Source organism: Elephantulus edwardii, unplaced genomic scaffold (assembly GCF_000299155.1).
Source record: "Elephantulus edwardii isolate Elephantulus edwardi_28Jun2011 unplaced genomic scaffold, EleEdw1.0 scaffold00109, whole genome shotgun sequence".
Classification (NCBI taxonomy): domain Eukaryota; kingdom Metazoa; phylum Chordata; class Mammalia; order Macroscelidea; family Macroscelididae; genus Elephantulus; species Elephantulus edwardii.
The window spans coordinates 10,060,774-10,076,556 of record NW_006399859.1 but is presented as its reverse complement, the minus strand read 5'-3'; the positions used below and the strand labels follow the sequence as shown (position 1 = coordinate 10,076,556).

Below are 15,783 nucleotides of genomic sequence, written 5' to 3'. Positions count from 1 at the left end.
TGGTTGTTGGTGCATATATCTGAATGATAGTGGTATTTACTGGGCTTCCTTGTAAGCGTATGGATATAATCCTGTCACTCACGATGTTGTACTTCATCACACAAAACGACAAAATGACTTGCCTTTATGGGGCTTACATTCTATTGAGGAAAATGGAATAAAGACTGTTAAATGATGATAATGCCATGGAGTGAAAATAAGCAGAGGGGGAGTAAGGTAGTGTCGGGGTGAGGTTGCTATTTAACTGCAGTGGTAAGGAGAATGCCGCATCTCATTGTGTTCTAAAAAGTAAAAAATAATTCCTATGCAAGGTACATTCTAACTATAAATCATAAATCAGAGCTTTCCAGTCGCTTGGCCCTGTAATCATTTGCCTTGCTTTTCCTACCTTGTCCTGAGGGTGTCACCACAGTCAGAGTGGGAGGGGCAGGTTTCACTGTCTTGGTAGCTGATCTAAGCAGTTTTTTCAGGAGAACCAGGCAATTTCCTTGCAGGTGGGAAGAGAGTGGTGAGGGTTTCTTGAAACTGGGAAGCGAGGTAGAAATTAACAACTGTTTGGAAACCAGAGAGGCTAATGAGGTCGAATGAGCTGGGGGCCTGGGTAGGCTGCCTCTGTACTTCTTAAAATCCTTTCTTCCAGGCTCCTCTGTTGTCATAACAAGTACTCTCTACCTCCATCACTCTGTTACAAATCGGAAGACATTACTTGTGTTCATTTTATATATATGGTCTAATAATCAAAACCTTTGCTGAGCCAGCTGAGGCCAAGAGACTGGGCAGCATCATTGAAGCCTATTTGTTAGTTCAGCCCTCAGAGCCTGAAGTTGAGGTACTCAGTTCAGGCATCCATAGGCCTGTGAATCAGAGATTGGACCAAAGAAGTTCATAGTTTACAACACCTCTGAGTCAGTAGTTGGTGAGACCTACTCTATGCCTGACCCTGTGCTAGGCAATGCGAATAGAGTGGTAAATATCTCTATCTGGCTTGGAGAGGTTCAGAGAGTCAAAGGTGACAAAATAGCAAAAGTGGCACCTGCAATACAATAACGCAATAGAAGCAGGATGATGAGTGAAAAAAAAAAAGAGTGAAAAAAAAAAAAAGAAGCAAGATGATATAGCTGACAAGAGTGTGGAAACTGGAACTAGACTGCCTGAATTTGAACCAGAGTCATGTTATTTTCTAGCTGTATGATCTCTTTGTTTTCTCATCTGCAAAATGGGGATAATTGGAAAACCCACTTCAGAGAAATGTTGGGGAAGATTAAGTTAATCATATCAAAATAGCATATAATTTTGCCATTTCAAAATAGCATATTCCTTCACCACCACTGAGTCGATTCTGACTCATAACCACCTTGGGTCCTGTTTATGAGATTGTAAATCTTTTCAGGAGGAGACTATCTGGCTGGTAGCTTGGGCCAACATTTTGGTGAGCAGTCTGATACATTGAGCACTATTCTCTGAGAGCCAAAAGCATGTGGGAAAAGTATAAGCACTGCACTAATCTTACGGGGAGTTCTGGTGGCATAATCCATAGGGAGTTGTATTGCTAACCCACAGGTCTTACCTCTCTGGTTGTTCAAATCCACCAGCTGCTCTGTGATAAAAAGATGGGTACTTTCCTCCCATGTGATTCACAGCTTTGGAAAACTCAATGGAGGGCCAGTCTGCACTCATAGGATGGTGGGAGGGGTGGGAGCAGCAGAGATAAGAGGAGAAGAGAGGGAAAGAGAGAGAGAGAGAGAGAGAGAGAGAGAGAGAGAGAGAGAGAGAGGAGAGAGAGGAGAGAGAGAGAGAGAATCCTTTTCTATAAATACATCTGAAGTGTGTATGAAACATCTCTCATACTTTTGTAAGACTTTTCACAGTAATAGAGTAACATTCATTCTTTTGGTATTCATTCAGCAAATGCTTGAGTGCTCACTTTGTGGAAAGCACTGTTAAAAGGATAAGCTTATAATATGCTTCAGCAAATGGTTGTCATGCAGAAACGTGAAGTCAGGAAGAATTTTTTAAATGTTAGAACTGGATTTTTATGGATAATTTCCATTTCCATTTGTTTATTAGTAAAAAAAAAAATCAATGTCAGTACCCCATGAACTACCAAAACAAAGCAAAATACCTATAGACTATGTCTGCATTTATTCTAAATTAGTAGGCTCCACTGATCACAAAAGGGGCTTTAGGTATGGGAGGTTGGGAGTATTTCACATAAAAAGTGAACTTTTACCTCCACTGAAAGGTTAGAAGGTATTTAAATAGGGAATTGAAAGGAAAAGGTCATCGCCTGGAGAAAGATTCTCTCTCCTTCATGCTGTGGAGAAGAAACTGACCCTTAGCTGACCCTCCATTGAGTTTCTGAAGCTATAAATCATGTCGAAGGAAACTGCCCATCAATCATGTGGTGCTACTGAAGCCTTTGGGTTAGAAGAATAACTCTATGGAGAGGTGGGAATGGACTTAAATGCTGGTGTCTATTGGAAAGCACATCTAGTCTCAGGAAATAAAAATGAAGCTTCTAAACAGACTAAATTCAGGACTTTTAAATGTCTTCGACTATCTATTTCATCTTCTTCCACTGTTTAAAAGCTGTCCAAATCTCATTACCTAGCTATTGTTCAGCCTGGGGTTTCACTTCCCATCAGGGAGACTCATCACTCTGACATATCTAGCTGCAACCAACATCAGAGGTCAAGAGGGGAAGTGAGTTGCCAGATTATCTGAGTTCTGATACCCTCTATCCCATCCTGTGCAATCCTGAGTAAAACTCTTTCCTTTTCTCTCCATCTACTTCATGAGGGTTTAAGAGGGACCATGCACTTACTGCATTTAACAGGTCCAGGTGTTCCTCTGGATGTCCTTTCTTTTTTTGTGTGTCTTGGCACACGGACTCAGAGACACACCTAGGCAGAAAGAGTACAAGTGGCCTTGTCTAGCTTCTTCCCTATGATTGAGAACCCTTAGATATCCTAACAGCCTTTACTTGGATTTTCCATCCATCCATCCATCCATCCATCCATCCATCCATCCATCCATCCATCCATCCATCCTACCCATTGGGGAATATTTCATGCTGGAAGTGGATGTTAACTGTGCTTTGCTTCCTGAACAGGGGTCCAGCTTATCTTGGGCATGCTGTCGGAAAAGCCAAGGTCTGGAAACCCTGCAGAGGTGGCAGCATGCGAGCGAGTCCAGCAGAAAGCTGCAGTGACCCTGGCACGCCTTAGTAGAGACCCAGATGTGGCGAGAGAAGCTGTACGACTCAGTTGTAAGTGGTGCTGCCTATGACTGGGGTGAACTGGGGAACCTGGGGATGGAAAGGGATACACAGGAAAGGTTTCAGTTGAGCCCCACTCTCTGGATGTGGAGGAATGAAACTAAGGCTGGGCTGGGTAGAAAGTTCTCTGAATAGTCTCTAAGTCTAGTACATAGCCTGGGACTGCAATATGAGAGAGAAAGGGCCTGGAGAAGTTAAAGATAGCTCAGATAGTGACTCACCCACCCACAGAATTTCTATTAATTAGAATCCCATTCTCTCATTCATCAACTTGTTCAGTAATGCATTTACTCATTTTTATTCTTACCACCTGTTTAGTTGTTGGGGCATTCCTTATTCATCAATTTTCTCATTGATTAGTTAGCTTATGCATTATTTCATTTACTTAGTATTAACTCATTTATTAATTTGTTTATTCATTAAATTAGTCAGTTGTTTATGTATCTAACAAATATGTTCACAGAGCCCATTCTATTCTAGGCTCTTTACTATCTGAGTGCTAGGCATATAACACTATATATAACATTGCTCCTGATCACATCAACTAATAGACTAAAGGGAATGACAAACATGAAAGGAATACTTGTACTAGAGTATCATAAAAGCAAAACATTGCATAACTCACTGTAGCTCAGAGAAGGTAGCCCACATTTTACCTGGAAAATGAGGAACCAAAGAATATATTAAGAGGATGGTAAACGTTCAGCTATGGGTTACATTCTCCAAGTGCACACTGGGAAAGGATGCTCCAGAAAAGATAACAAATACCTCCTGCGCAATCATTCAGGGTACCTGAGAGACAGGAGAGGGCTCCTGTCCCATAAGACTTTCTGGAGGCTAAACTTACTGTCTAAAGAGGTGAAACAGGACATAGGGGCACAGAGCCATGAACACCTCTCTGAAAAGGCCAGAGGGAGTACGAATAGCAAAGCTGTTCACTACCCCAGAGTGGAAAGCAGATAAAGACCCCATAGCTCAGCACCATCATGCCTCTAGAAACACACCAATAGCATGAGGTTGGTATATTTATTATTGGTTCACAGACTTACAGTTATTGTTAAAAAAAAGGGATTTATTTGGGAAGAAAGTTGGAGAGTAGGGGAGACAAAGAATATCACCCAAAACAAGTTCCAAGGCACAATTCTTCAATTAGTCCAAGTTCAAGTTTAGCAGTCAAATCCAAATCATTGAGCAAGGTTTACCTCCAAGCAAACAAGCATCCAGCAAATTATAAATCAGCTTCTCCTTCAAGCATCTGGCAAGAACAACAAACATCTTTAACTGTGGCCTTTAATTCAGGGTTCTTTTGCTTACACTTTGCCACAGTTTTTCCACAGCACTGCTACAGTCTCTCCAATACCATAACCAGGGTCTTGCCAACAGGGTCTTGCTCCATTCTCCCTCAAGTCTTGCTGCCACATGTCTTGCTTGCATCAAGTCTTGTTGTCCTGTGTGTGTTAACACATTCTTTCTCTTATGCTATTTCCACACTTGTTAATGATTTGTGAGACCATGTGTCTTCATTTAAGGTAGATGGAGACCAGAAGGGACTAACTATAATGGCTTAAGAAAAGCCAACTTTTAGGCTAACACCACACATATAGAAAAGGTCTGCATAGTTTTTAATCACGAAATGGAATATTTATTGGCAGTGCAACTTTATGACTCACACAAACAGGAAAAAAGTCAAACAATAAGTTTCCAAAATAGCAGACTATGAGAAAACATTGTTGTTAGGTGCTGTCGAGTCCACTGTGACTCACAGCAACTCTATGAAAATAGATCTGAACTCCATCCTATTCTGTGTCACTGTCCTCATCTCTGATATACACAAGCCCATTGTTACAGTTACTGTGTCAATCCATCTTGTTGAGGATCTTCCTCTCTTTCATTGACTCTCAAACTTCCAAGCTTGATTTCCTTTTGCAAGGATTAGCCCTTCCTAAGAGCATGTCAAAATATGTGAGGAAATTTTTGACTCATATACTTTTAACTTGTTAGTTAAATTTGTGTCTTCTAGGTTACAACAATTCCATGATGTATCTTCAAGGATATAAACATGTATGGCTAAGCACAATTGATAACAGTGCATCTAAATTCCAAAATCAATCTCCACAATAGTCTGTGTGTTTCCTATTGCCAAAGGGGCCCTTTAAAGAAGTGAGAGAAGATCTTCACCCTGAAACCTACAGCGTCCCTTTTTCAGCAGGAAGTAGCTAAGAGAATACGCCATCCCCTTTTCCTTATGAATAAAGGTGAAATCTCTCTCAAGGAGGAGTGATAGGGAATGGCAAAGGACACACTGACAAAGAAATTAATCAGAACTGGTTTTGACAAGCACTGTGACAATGGGACAATCAAAACAAACTTTCAAGGAATATCTAACCTGAATCCTTCTTATTATACGGAGATTTTTGAAAGTATTTCTTTGAGTTTAATATGTTTATTTTGTTTTATTTGTGTATAAAGGATGCTCATCTAGATGATAACATAATTATGATAAAAACAAAAGGGGGGAAATATGAGAAGCCAATACTAAATATTTGTAATAAACTGAATGCTATTTAAATAAAATAAAAAAATATGTGAGGCAAATGACCACCCTTGCTTCTGAGGAACACTCTGGTGATACATTCTCTAAGATATATTAGTTTGTTTTATGGCACTTCATGGTATATTCAGTACTTTTTTCCAACATCACAACTCTTTGTTGAATCAACTGATTCTTCCTCTGTCATCTTTATTCATTGCCCAGCTTTCAGATGCATAGTAAGTAATTTGACTATGAGTTGACTCATTTGTGCCTTTGTCTTTAAATTGAATGGGGAGAAAATAAAATGGAAAGAATATGCTATGAATATATATTTAAAAATTTTAAAAATCATTAATAGAAAATTAAATTGACGTTATTACTCTAGCACTTTGGAGAGGTCTTTACAGCAAATTTTCCCAATGCAACACATCTTTTGACTTTTTGACTGCTGGTACCAAGGGTATTAATTGTAGATCTAAGTAAATTAAATCACTGATAATTTCAATCTCTTCTCCATCTACAGTGATCCTGACCCAGTGGTGAAGAGTTTTGTTGTCTAGATGTTGAGAAGCAGTCCATATCTAGGCTATTGTCTGACCTTCTGCAGCAAACATTTCTGATCCTCCTCACTTTCATCAATATGTGTCATATATATAATGCAGGTTGTTGGTAGATCTTCCTCTAAAACTTCTTCATATTCTTCACATTCTTCTTCATAAAGTCTAGCTTTTAGAGTGATTTTGTTCAGCATACAGATGGAATCGGTATGGAGAAAGATACATCCCTGACATCTTCCATGATTTTAGCTATGCTTTCTCCCCTTGTTCTGTTCAGACAATAGCTTCTTAGTCTAGGTCTAGTTTTCACGTGAGCATAATTGAGTGTTCTGGGATTCCCATTCTTCTCAATGTTAGCCATAAGTTGCTGTGATTCACATAATCAAATGCCTTTGCACAGTCAATAAAAACAAATAGACATCCTTCTAGTAATCTCTTCTTTCAGCCAACATGCATCTGACATCAGCAATTACATCCCTGGTGCCACACCTCTTTTAAATCCAGCTTGAATTTCTGGCAGCTCTCTGTCAATGTACTGTTCTAGCAATTTTTAAATAATCTTCAGAAAGCTTTTACTTCCTTTTGATGTCAATGATACTGTTAAATAATTCCCATGTTCTGTTGAATCACCTTATTTTTTTTTAAACCCTATGAGAAAACATAGATTATTTCAATAAGCTTTCAAGAATTCAGCTTGTGGGTCAGATTAGAAGTGTATATATGACATTTGGTGAAACAGTTTCTATAGTCTCAAGATCAAGTAATCATTCCTAGCTTCCTCTTCTAAGACACCCACATTTTCCTCCCGTGACTGTCACCTTCATGGCCATCGAGTAATTCTATGAAGCTGAATTATATGTAATTGTATCTTATCAAGACACATTTGGGTCTGGTCTTGACTAAAACTTGACATTTCCTAGGAATATACTCTTTAGACCTTAGCCTGCTTGCCGCAGATGTTGAGTTTAAAGCTTGGATTGAAAAGGCTAGCATTTGCAAATACCTTTTGCAGGACACTTTTATGGCAGGAATTGGCCTTGTTTGCATATCTTTTACTACATTTCATGATACATTTGTTAAGGGTGTGAAAAAAGTATTTAATTTTTCACTGTAAAGCTTTAGGAAACATTAACTAGTTACAGTCTGGAGTTTTCTGTAATTTTTACCACAATATATCTTCTGACTAAAATAGGCATTTGAAATAAAATAAATCTTGCATAACACATTGTACGTAGTGTAGTGCAGCTGGGAGGTTCATCAGGTAAAGATGCAAATGCTAGCCCCAGCTGCGGTGTAACTAGAAAGCTGTAATGGGAAGTTATTCTGTGGAGACCCATGATACTACAGGTGTAAGTAAGTTTAGCCTTGGCAGGGGTGCTGCTGGTTGTGGGTTTGCTTTTTATGCTGCAGCTCATCCTGGTCCTGACAGGTCTTGAATCTGCCCATATTTGAGGGAACAGCAAATCTCCATCATAAATTTCCTCTATGTGGGTTCAGCCCCCTCCTCTGGCAGATTGGTGGGCTGATAAAAGACTCTACGAGCTTCCTGCTTCTACACGGTCCCAAGAAGAGACTGTCTTGAGAAAAGGCAGTTTACCCTGGGTCAACACTGACCAGATGTTTCTGTTCCTACATGACAGATTCTTCTTGTGTCTCATGCAGGTATGTCCCGCCTCATTGAGCTCTGCAGGTCCCCATCAGAAAGGAACAGCAGTGACGCTGTGCTTGTGGCCTGCCTGGTGAGTTTTCGGTCTTCTCAGCCTTCTCCTTGGGCATTGAGATTGCAGACAGGGGGCCAGAACTAACTTTGCCGTGGTTTGCTTGAGTAAAACGTAAAGCTTTTCTGAGCTGCAGTGTTTTTAGTCTTTGAGATGGTGGTAATAGCAATATTTCACTCATAAAGTTATGGTAATAAAAGTTGTGTGTTTAAGATGACGTTGGGTACCTTCTATCTTTAGTAATTATGAATCTTTGAGATTCTAGGGAACTTTGACAGAAGATTAAGATTTGACAGTCTTGAATCTTAGGTGGTGATGTTGCTGTCATTGAGTCCAGCACACAGGAATGTGACATAGACGTCTCCTGCTTGTCCCAAAGTGGACATTTGAGAGAAGCCTTCTTCCTCCCTTGAACTAAGCCCCGCAGCTGAGCTCTTCTCAGCACTTTATCTGCATCCTCCCTTAACTTAAGGACTGGAGAGAACATGACAGGAAAGAAGATTATCTAGCTGGTCACCAACGTTCCTTCTAGGATCAAATAAGCATCTCCTGGGAGTTTCCTACCTGACTTCCAGTTAATGCCTCGGTTCCTCAGAAGATAATCAATACTCTGGGTTACGGAATCTCTGCTTTGTCCATATTCCACTCTACTGGAATAGTAACGAGCCCCAGCTTTCCATTAGAAACACTAAAAAGAGTAAGACAGTTCTTACATAAACAAAATAATTTAGCTTATAGATAAGAATGACAGATTGATTTGAACTCACAGAACACAAGGGAGAGGAGATGGACGTAAGAACACTTCAAATTGTTTTACTGTAAAGGCCTCAATCTTCTCCACTATTTTCTATTGCACTCGTCTCATTTCTGGAGTTCTTAATGGACAGGGTCCAGTCAGACCAAAAGGGCATTTTAGTTAACCCTGACTTGACCTACTCTTAGTATTGACTGACAGGTAAGTCACTCACCACTGTAAAATTAATTCTGCAAATTCTTATAAAATAATACTTTGCACCACTCTTCTCGGTTATAGTGCTATAACTGTGGAAAAAATGACAAAAATTTATGTCCTCCTAAGTTTTTATTCTTGTGCTGTGAAGTAGATGTTACCCCTTATGTGCCTTTTACACTCTATAAAGCTTGTGGACTTACTCTCAGAATAATTGTTTTTAAATTCATAGAATGAATTCATGGAACTGAAAAGGAGACCAATTATGTTAAATTATTGGTGAAGTACTTAAACATTTGATGTGTTATCGTATGTATTATTTAATTGCATATTGAGTTAAATCTAGCAGTGTGTCTAAATATGGAATGCTCCTTAGAAATGAGGATGACCGAACTGGGGAGGAGGGTAGAGAAAATAGTGCAACAATGAATGAATGAAAACCCAAAATCTCTGTAAATGTTCATTAAAATTAAGAAAATTTAATAATTTAAAAAAAAAAAGAAATGAGGGTGAAAAAACTTTGCCTTGCTTACTTCGGACATGTTACCAGGAGAAACCAACCCCTAGAAGAGGACTTTATGTTTAGAGGAGAGTCTGCAAAAAAGAGGAAACCTTCAATGGAATCGACTGACCCAAAAGACACAACAATGGATTCATGCACAGCAAAGACCATGAAGGTGGCACAGGCCTAGGCAATTCTTCCTTCTGTTATTGATAAAGTGATCATTAGAGGGAGCTAGGGAGCTCTTGCAGCCTAGCGCCAAGAAGCTGTGCTGCAATCCCAAAGGCACGTGGTTCGAATCCACCAGCTGCTCCACGGGAGAAGAATGAGCCATCTCCTCCTGTGTGATTAACTGCTTCTGAAAACCTGCTGGAGGGTCAGCTGTGGGTTGGGTCTGACTCAATAGTATACCACCACCACCACAACAACAGATGGACCCAACTCCACAGCAAGCAACTAGTATAGGGGCAACAAATACTGTCTGATCATAAATAAAATTTGAAGCTGTCTTTCTATAACAACTGTTATGGATTATGAACCAAAAATCTCACTACCATTAAATTAATTACAGCTGTAGCAACCCACCATGGAGTTTCCAGGACTGTAAATCTTAACAGGAGGGGACTGCTGCATTTGAACAACTTGAGACATGCAAACTTTTGTTTGGCAGCCCAACATGCTATAGACTACATCACCAGTACATCTTATGGAATATAAAAGTATGTTAACAATTGTCAGACTGGAAATTCTTCTTTCCAGAGTGGAAAGCACACTATTGGTGAATGAGTCACCAGAGATAACTTAAAGTCTACATGGTCTGTGATTAGATTCCTAATGGTTTGTTGTTGTTGTTAGATGCTGTCGAGTATGTCTCACAACAACCCTCTGAGGAATAGAGTTGATCCCTGCCCTATCTTGTGCCATTCCTACAATCTAACACACTCAAGTCCATTGCTGCAGTCACTGTGTCAATCCACCTAGTTGAGAGCCTTCCTCTCCTTTGCTGTCTCTACATCTTTAAAAACATGAAGTCAGTCACAAATTTGCATGCCACCCTTGCCCAGGGACCATGCTAATCTCTGTATCATTCAAATTTTAGTATATGTGCTGCAGAAGCCAGCATTCCTAATGGATAGAAAAGTTAAATTTCAGTTTGAGGTTAGTGAAAATAAAGATGATTTCGCCCCCAATTTTATGAACCCTCTAATTTTCTCTGTTATAGTGAGTAAAATGGGGAGAGATTAATAACTACTGAGAACTTAATATTTGCCCCTAACTACCATTATCCTTACTACTGTGGCCTGTAACTGCTAGACTCTGAGTAGGCCCTGAGGAAATGATAGCATCACTGGAACACTTGGCAAAGTGTCAAGCTCCATTCAAGACATGAAGGCTTGTTATTATTCCTGTTGTCAAGCTTACTGTAAGTGTGGAATAGATGTGCTCACATTATCTTTTATATTATCTTCATTCACTTGAGGGACTTTAACGTGGGAAAGCTTGTTCTTGGGGACAAGCTGGTAGATCCCTCAGTGTGTCCTCCACGTACTTCCTGGGTTAATTTTCCTAATGACAACTTAAAATCATAGAACTTTTTTGACAAAAACATTCCCTAGTTCTGCTTAGGCTGCAGTGTTGGTGGCTATCTGTGGCTTGGTTCACAGTAGGGACACAAAGTGTGAGTGTAGGCTCCCTGGAGCCCAGCCTGACAGGTGAAGTTGGATGTTTCCTTTCTTGCTTTGCCCTGAGATCTTTCTAATTGTAAAGGTTCCTATCAGGTCGAGGGAGGCGATTTCAATCATCTTCTCCCTTGTCTGAGGAAGTGGCAGTGCAGATCACTTCTCACAAATAGAATTGATTTTTTTCCCCCTAAGGAAGCACACTGTTGTCAATGGGCCTTGCACTTGTTTAAGACGTGTGTTTCAGGCTGTGTAGGAGGGAGATCTGGTGAGGACTAGTGGCTAACTCTCCCTGAGGCTGACAGGAAGGCTGCCCAGGGTGTTGGAGCCCTTGGGAATGCCAGACACTGAGGGAGGGAGCTCTGAGCAGGTTTCTTCAAGGATTGCGAGGAGATGAAGGTATTTCTTTGCCTTTCCGTTTTGCAGATCTGTTTGGCTTTATCCTGGGTTTTGTTGTCATTTTAGCCCCCGCTCTTCCCCCCCCCCCACCCTTTCCTCTCTTAGGAGTTTCTTGTTCTTCTTCCCCTTGTAGGCTCTTCTCCTCCTCACCTCCTCTGCTCTCTCTTACTACTCCCCTCACCTCACCATGCCACACTTTCCCCCTCCCTGTTGTCACTAATCCTCATTCCCTCTCCATCTTCTTTCTCTTTTCCTTCATGAATTTTGTCTCTGTCTCTAGGTTAGCATTTCCTTCTCCTGGTCTCTCTCACTCTGTGTTTCTGTCTCTCCATTGTTGTCTCTTTTTATGCCCCTGTATTTTTCTTTCTCTACCTCATGTTCTCTCTTGAGTGGGGTTTCTTTTCTTGATCTATGTTTCCTTTTATCTTATCCTCCTCTTTGCTTTTTTTTAAATCCCCCTTTTTATCTCCTGATGATGCAAATATATAGTTATAACCTCATCACTGCTTCTGCTAAGTAATCCTTGGTTTCATCTTTACTGTTACTCCTCCTTGTTAGACTCCAGTTGTTGTTATGTGCCGTCAAGTCGCTTGCAACTCATAGCGACCCTGTATGCAACAGCTCTGAACTCTGCTCTATCCTGTGACAATCTCATTGTCTCCGACACACTCATCCTGATTGCCCCAGTCACCGAATCAATCCATCTCCATGAGGGCCTTCCCCTCCTGCGCCTGCCCTCCACCCTCCCAAGCATGATGTTCTTCTCCAAGGACCAGTCTCTCCTTACAACATGACCAAAGTATGTCAGATGAAACCTCAGAATCCTTGCCTTCAAGGAGCAGCCCGGTTTAACCCTCTCTAGGGTGAATCTGTTTGTTTTCTTAGCAGTCCATGGCACCCTCAGCACTCTTCTCCAACACCAAAGCTTAAAAGCATCAATTCTCCTTCTGTCCTCCCTGGTCATTGTCCAGCTCTCTGACACATAACAAGTGATTGCAAAGACCATGGCCTATACCAGATGCACCTTAGTCTCCAGAGACACACCGTTGCTCTTCAGTACTTTAGAGAGGTCCCTAATAGCAGACTTTCCCATCGCAATACGTCTTTTAATTTCTTGGCTTCTGGTGCCAAGAGTGTTGATTGTGGAGTCAAGCAGACTAAAGCTGTGAACAATCTCAATCTCTTCACCATTCATCCTGATGCTGCCAATTGGTCCAGTGGTGAGAATCTTTGTTTTCTTGACATTGAGCCTCAATCCATATTAAAGGCTTCAGTCCTTGACCCTCTGCAGCAAGCGCTTCAGGCCCTCCTCAGTTTCAGCAAGCAGGGTTGTGTCATCTGCATAATGCAGATTGCTGATAGATCTTCCACCAACCCTGATGCCACATTTCTCCTCATAGAGCCCAGCCTCCCGGATGATCTGTTCTGCATACAGGTTGAAAAAGTATAGAGACAGGACACATCCCTGGCATACGCCCTTCCCAATTTTGAACCATGTAGTTTCCCTTCTCTGTTCTGATGACTGCCTCCTGGTCCAAGTATAAGTTTTGCATTAGCACGATCAAGTGTTCTGGGATTCCCATTCTTCTCAGAGTTAGCCACAGTTTGTTATGGTCCACACAGTCAAACGCCTTTGCATAATCAATGAAGCACAGACAGACATTCCTCTGGTACTCCCTGCTTTCAGCCAATATCCATCTGACATCAGCTATAATATCCCTAGTACCATGACCCCTTCTAAACCCGGCCTGAACTTCTGGTAGTTCTCTGCTGATGTGCTGTTCCAGTCGTTTTTGGATAATCTTCAGCAGAATATTGCTTGCATGTGAAATCAATGATATTGTCCTATAGTTTCCACACTCTGTTGGGTCACCTTTCTTTGGAATGGGAACAAATATAGATCTCTTCCAGTCAGTTGGCCAAGTGGTTGTTCTCCAGATTTCTTGGCAGAATGTGGTGAGCACATCCAGGGCAACATCTGTTAGCTGAAATACGTCAATTGGTATACCATCTATTCCTGGGGCCTTATTTTTTGCTATTTCTTTCAAAGCAGCTTGAACTTCTTCCTTCATCACCATAGGCTCTTGCTCATATGCTGCTTCATTAAATTCTTCTGTGTCTGCCAATTCCTTTCGAGACAGTGACTCAGTATATTCTTTCCATCTTCTTTTGATACCTTCTGGATCATTTAGTACTCTGCTTAAAGCATCCTTGGGTATAGCAACTCGAGGTTTGAATTTGTTCTTCAGTTCCTTGAGCTTAAGAAATGCTGAGCGAGTTTGACCCTCTTAGTTTTCTGACTCCAACTCCTTGCACATTTCATTGTAATATTTTATTTTGTCAAAGCATTGTGGACTTCATTCTTTCTCCCCTTTCCCTTTCTGCCCACAATCCCTTGCTCAGAACTTTGCTGGCTTAATAGATATATGAATACCTTTTGTGTTCTGAGATTAAGGAGCTCTAGTAGTATAGCATGCTGTGTTGTGCTGCTAATGAAGAGGTCAGGCATTCGACTCTACTCACTGTCCATAGGGCCAAAATGAGCCAGTTTGTCCTATAAAGAGTTAGAGCCATGGAAACTCAATGGATGGTCACTGTGAGTCAGAACTGACCCAATAGCAGTGGGAGTGGGTTTAGTTCTAAGGTTACTGTAGGACCTTGGATTCAAACATATAATTTCACTGATGTTTCCGGAAGTTCAAGTGTCTGGGATTATAAAATCTTGAAGTTAAATGTGTCACAAAAATGGATCGGTGCAGTGGCTGCATAAAATGGACTTAAACATAGCAACAATTATAAAGATGACACAGGCCTGGGAAGCATTTTGTTTTGTTGTGTTAAGGTTGTTATGCCTCAGAAATGACTCAATGGCACTTAACAACAATAACAACAGCAAGCTGGCCTGACCTTTAAAATGACAGTTATTTCAAAGGCCCAGGCTGCTAAGCTGACTGAAAAACTAAGGTGACAAGATTGTTCTTTTGATCATTAAGAGCATGAAGGAGCAATGATTTTGTAAAATAATATATAACATGGGAGAGTCTAAAGAGCGTTATGCTGAGTGAACTAACTCAGTCTCATAAGGACAAATACTGAATAAGACCATTATTGTAAGGATAGAAGGATAACTGGTACAATGTGGATAAATGTTCAAAGGAGGAAGGGGCAGAGAAATCACTAAAATAGCAGAGTTTATTGAGCACATGGGAGAAGAGTGAAAGAATAGAAAAGATCTAATGGAGATTATACAAACCAATATAAAATTTAAAAAGAACAACAGAAAAGAGAGGTTTTTTTTAGATGTGAGCTGCTATAGTAACCGGGATGCACAAGTAGCCTGGTGACTACGTGATGAGGTCCCCCTGGTGACCATGTGGCCAAGATGATAATTAGCTCAAGTTGGCTGGTGAATATGCCACTTCCTGCATTGCATCTCCTGGGGCAACTGTAGGAAAAACCTGTGCCTGCGCAGAGCCCTGTCTGACCTGTGCTGTCTCTTGTCTTCTCTCCCTAGGCTGCTTTGCGCAGGCTGGCCGGGGTCTGCCCAGAAGGCCTCCAGGACTCTGACTTCCAGCAGCTGGTACAGCCCCGCCTTGTGGACTCCTTCTTGCTTTGCAGCAACATGGAGGAGAGTTTTGTGTAGTGAGTGTGGGAGAAAAAAGGCATGGACCCGGCTCCCACCTCTCCTCCAAGTACACACCTGTGAAGCAGCTCTCACACCTTTTTATTTATACTTAATTTATTTTTACATGAAATGGACATAGGGCTCAATTTTACAGCAGCACCATTAGGTAGAGTTTGGTCCCTGGAATTCTTACTTGTGCTTTTTTTTCTTTTTCCTTTTCTGGGTTTTCAGTTGCAGATGTTGAAATGCATAATATGACACAGATTATCATGGGAATTTTCACTTCATCTGCTTTGCCTCCATTCACGATGTAATCTTGCCTCATTTTTGTACTTTGGAACCACAGTGTTTTAACTGCCTAGTGCGTTTTGTGGGTTGTTTTTAAAGTTAGTTTTGCATTTTCCAAAAGTCTTATGTTTGAAATGAACTTCAGTGTTGGACATAATATGTTGGATGGATTTTTTTCTTTCATAAATGAAATTATACAAACTGTGTCTTGCATTCTCTAATTAAATTATGTCTCTGTTAAGTTCTTGCTTATCAA

The 15,783-nt window shown here is 40.8% G+C and overlaps 1 protein-coding gene across 1 annotated transcript in view; it reads left to right on the top strand.

The window, feature by feature from the left end:
* Window positions 1-15,257, top strand: part of INSC (inscuteable homolog (Drosophila)) — a 169,157-nt gene extending 153,900 nt beyond the window's left edge. The window contains exons 11-13 of the mRNA XM_006892048.1: window positions 3,113-3,268; window positions 8,030-8,106; window positions 15,129-15,257. Coding sequence (XP_006892110.1) covers window positions 3,113-3,268; window positions 8,030-8,106; window positions 15,129-15,257 — 362 coding nt within the window. The remainder of the gene's footprint in view (window positions 1-3,112; window positions 3,269-8,029; window positions 8,107-15,128) is intronic.
* Window positions 15,258-15,783: the final 526 nt, after the last annotated feature.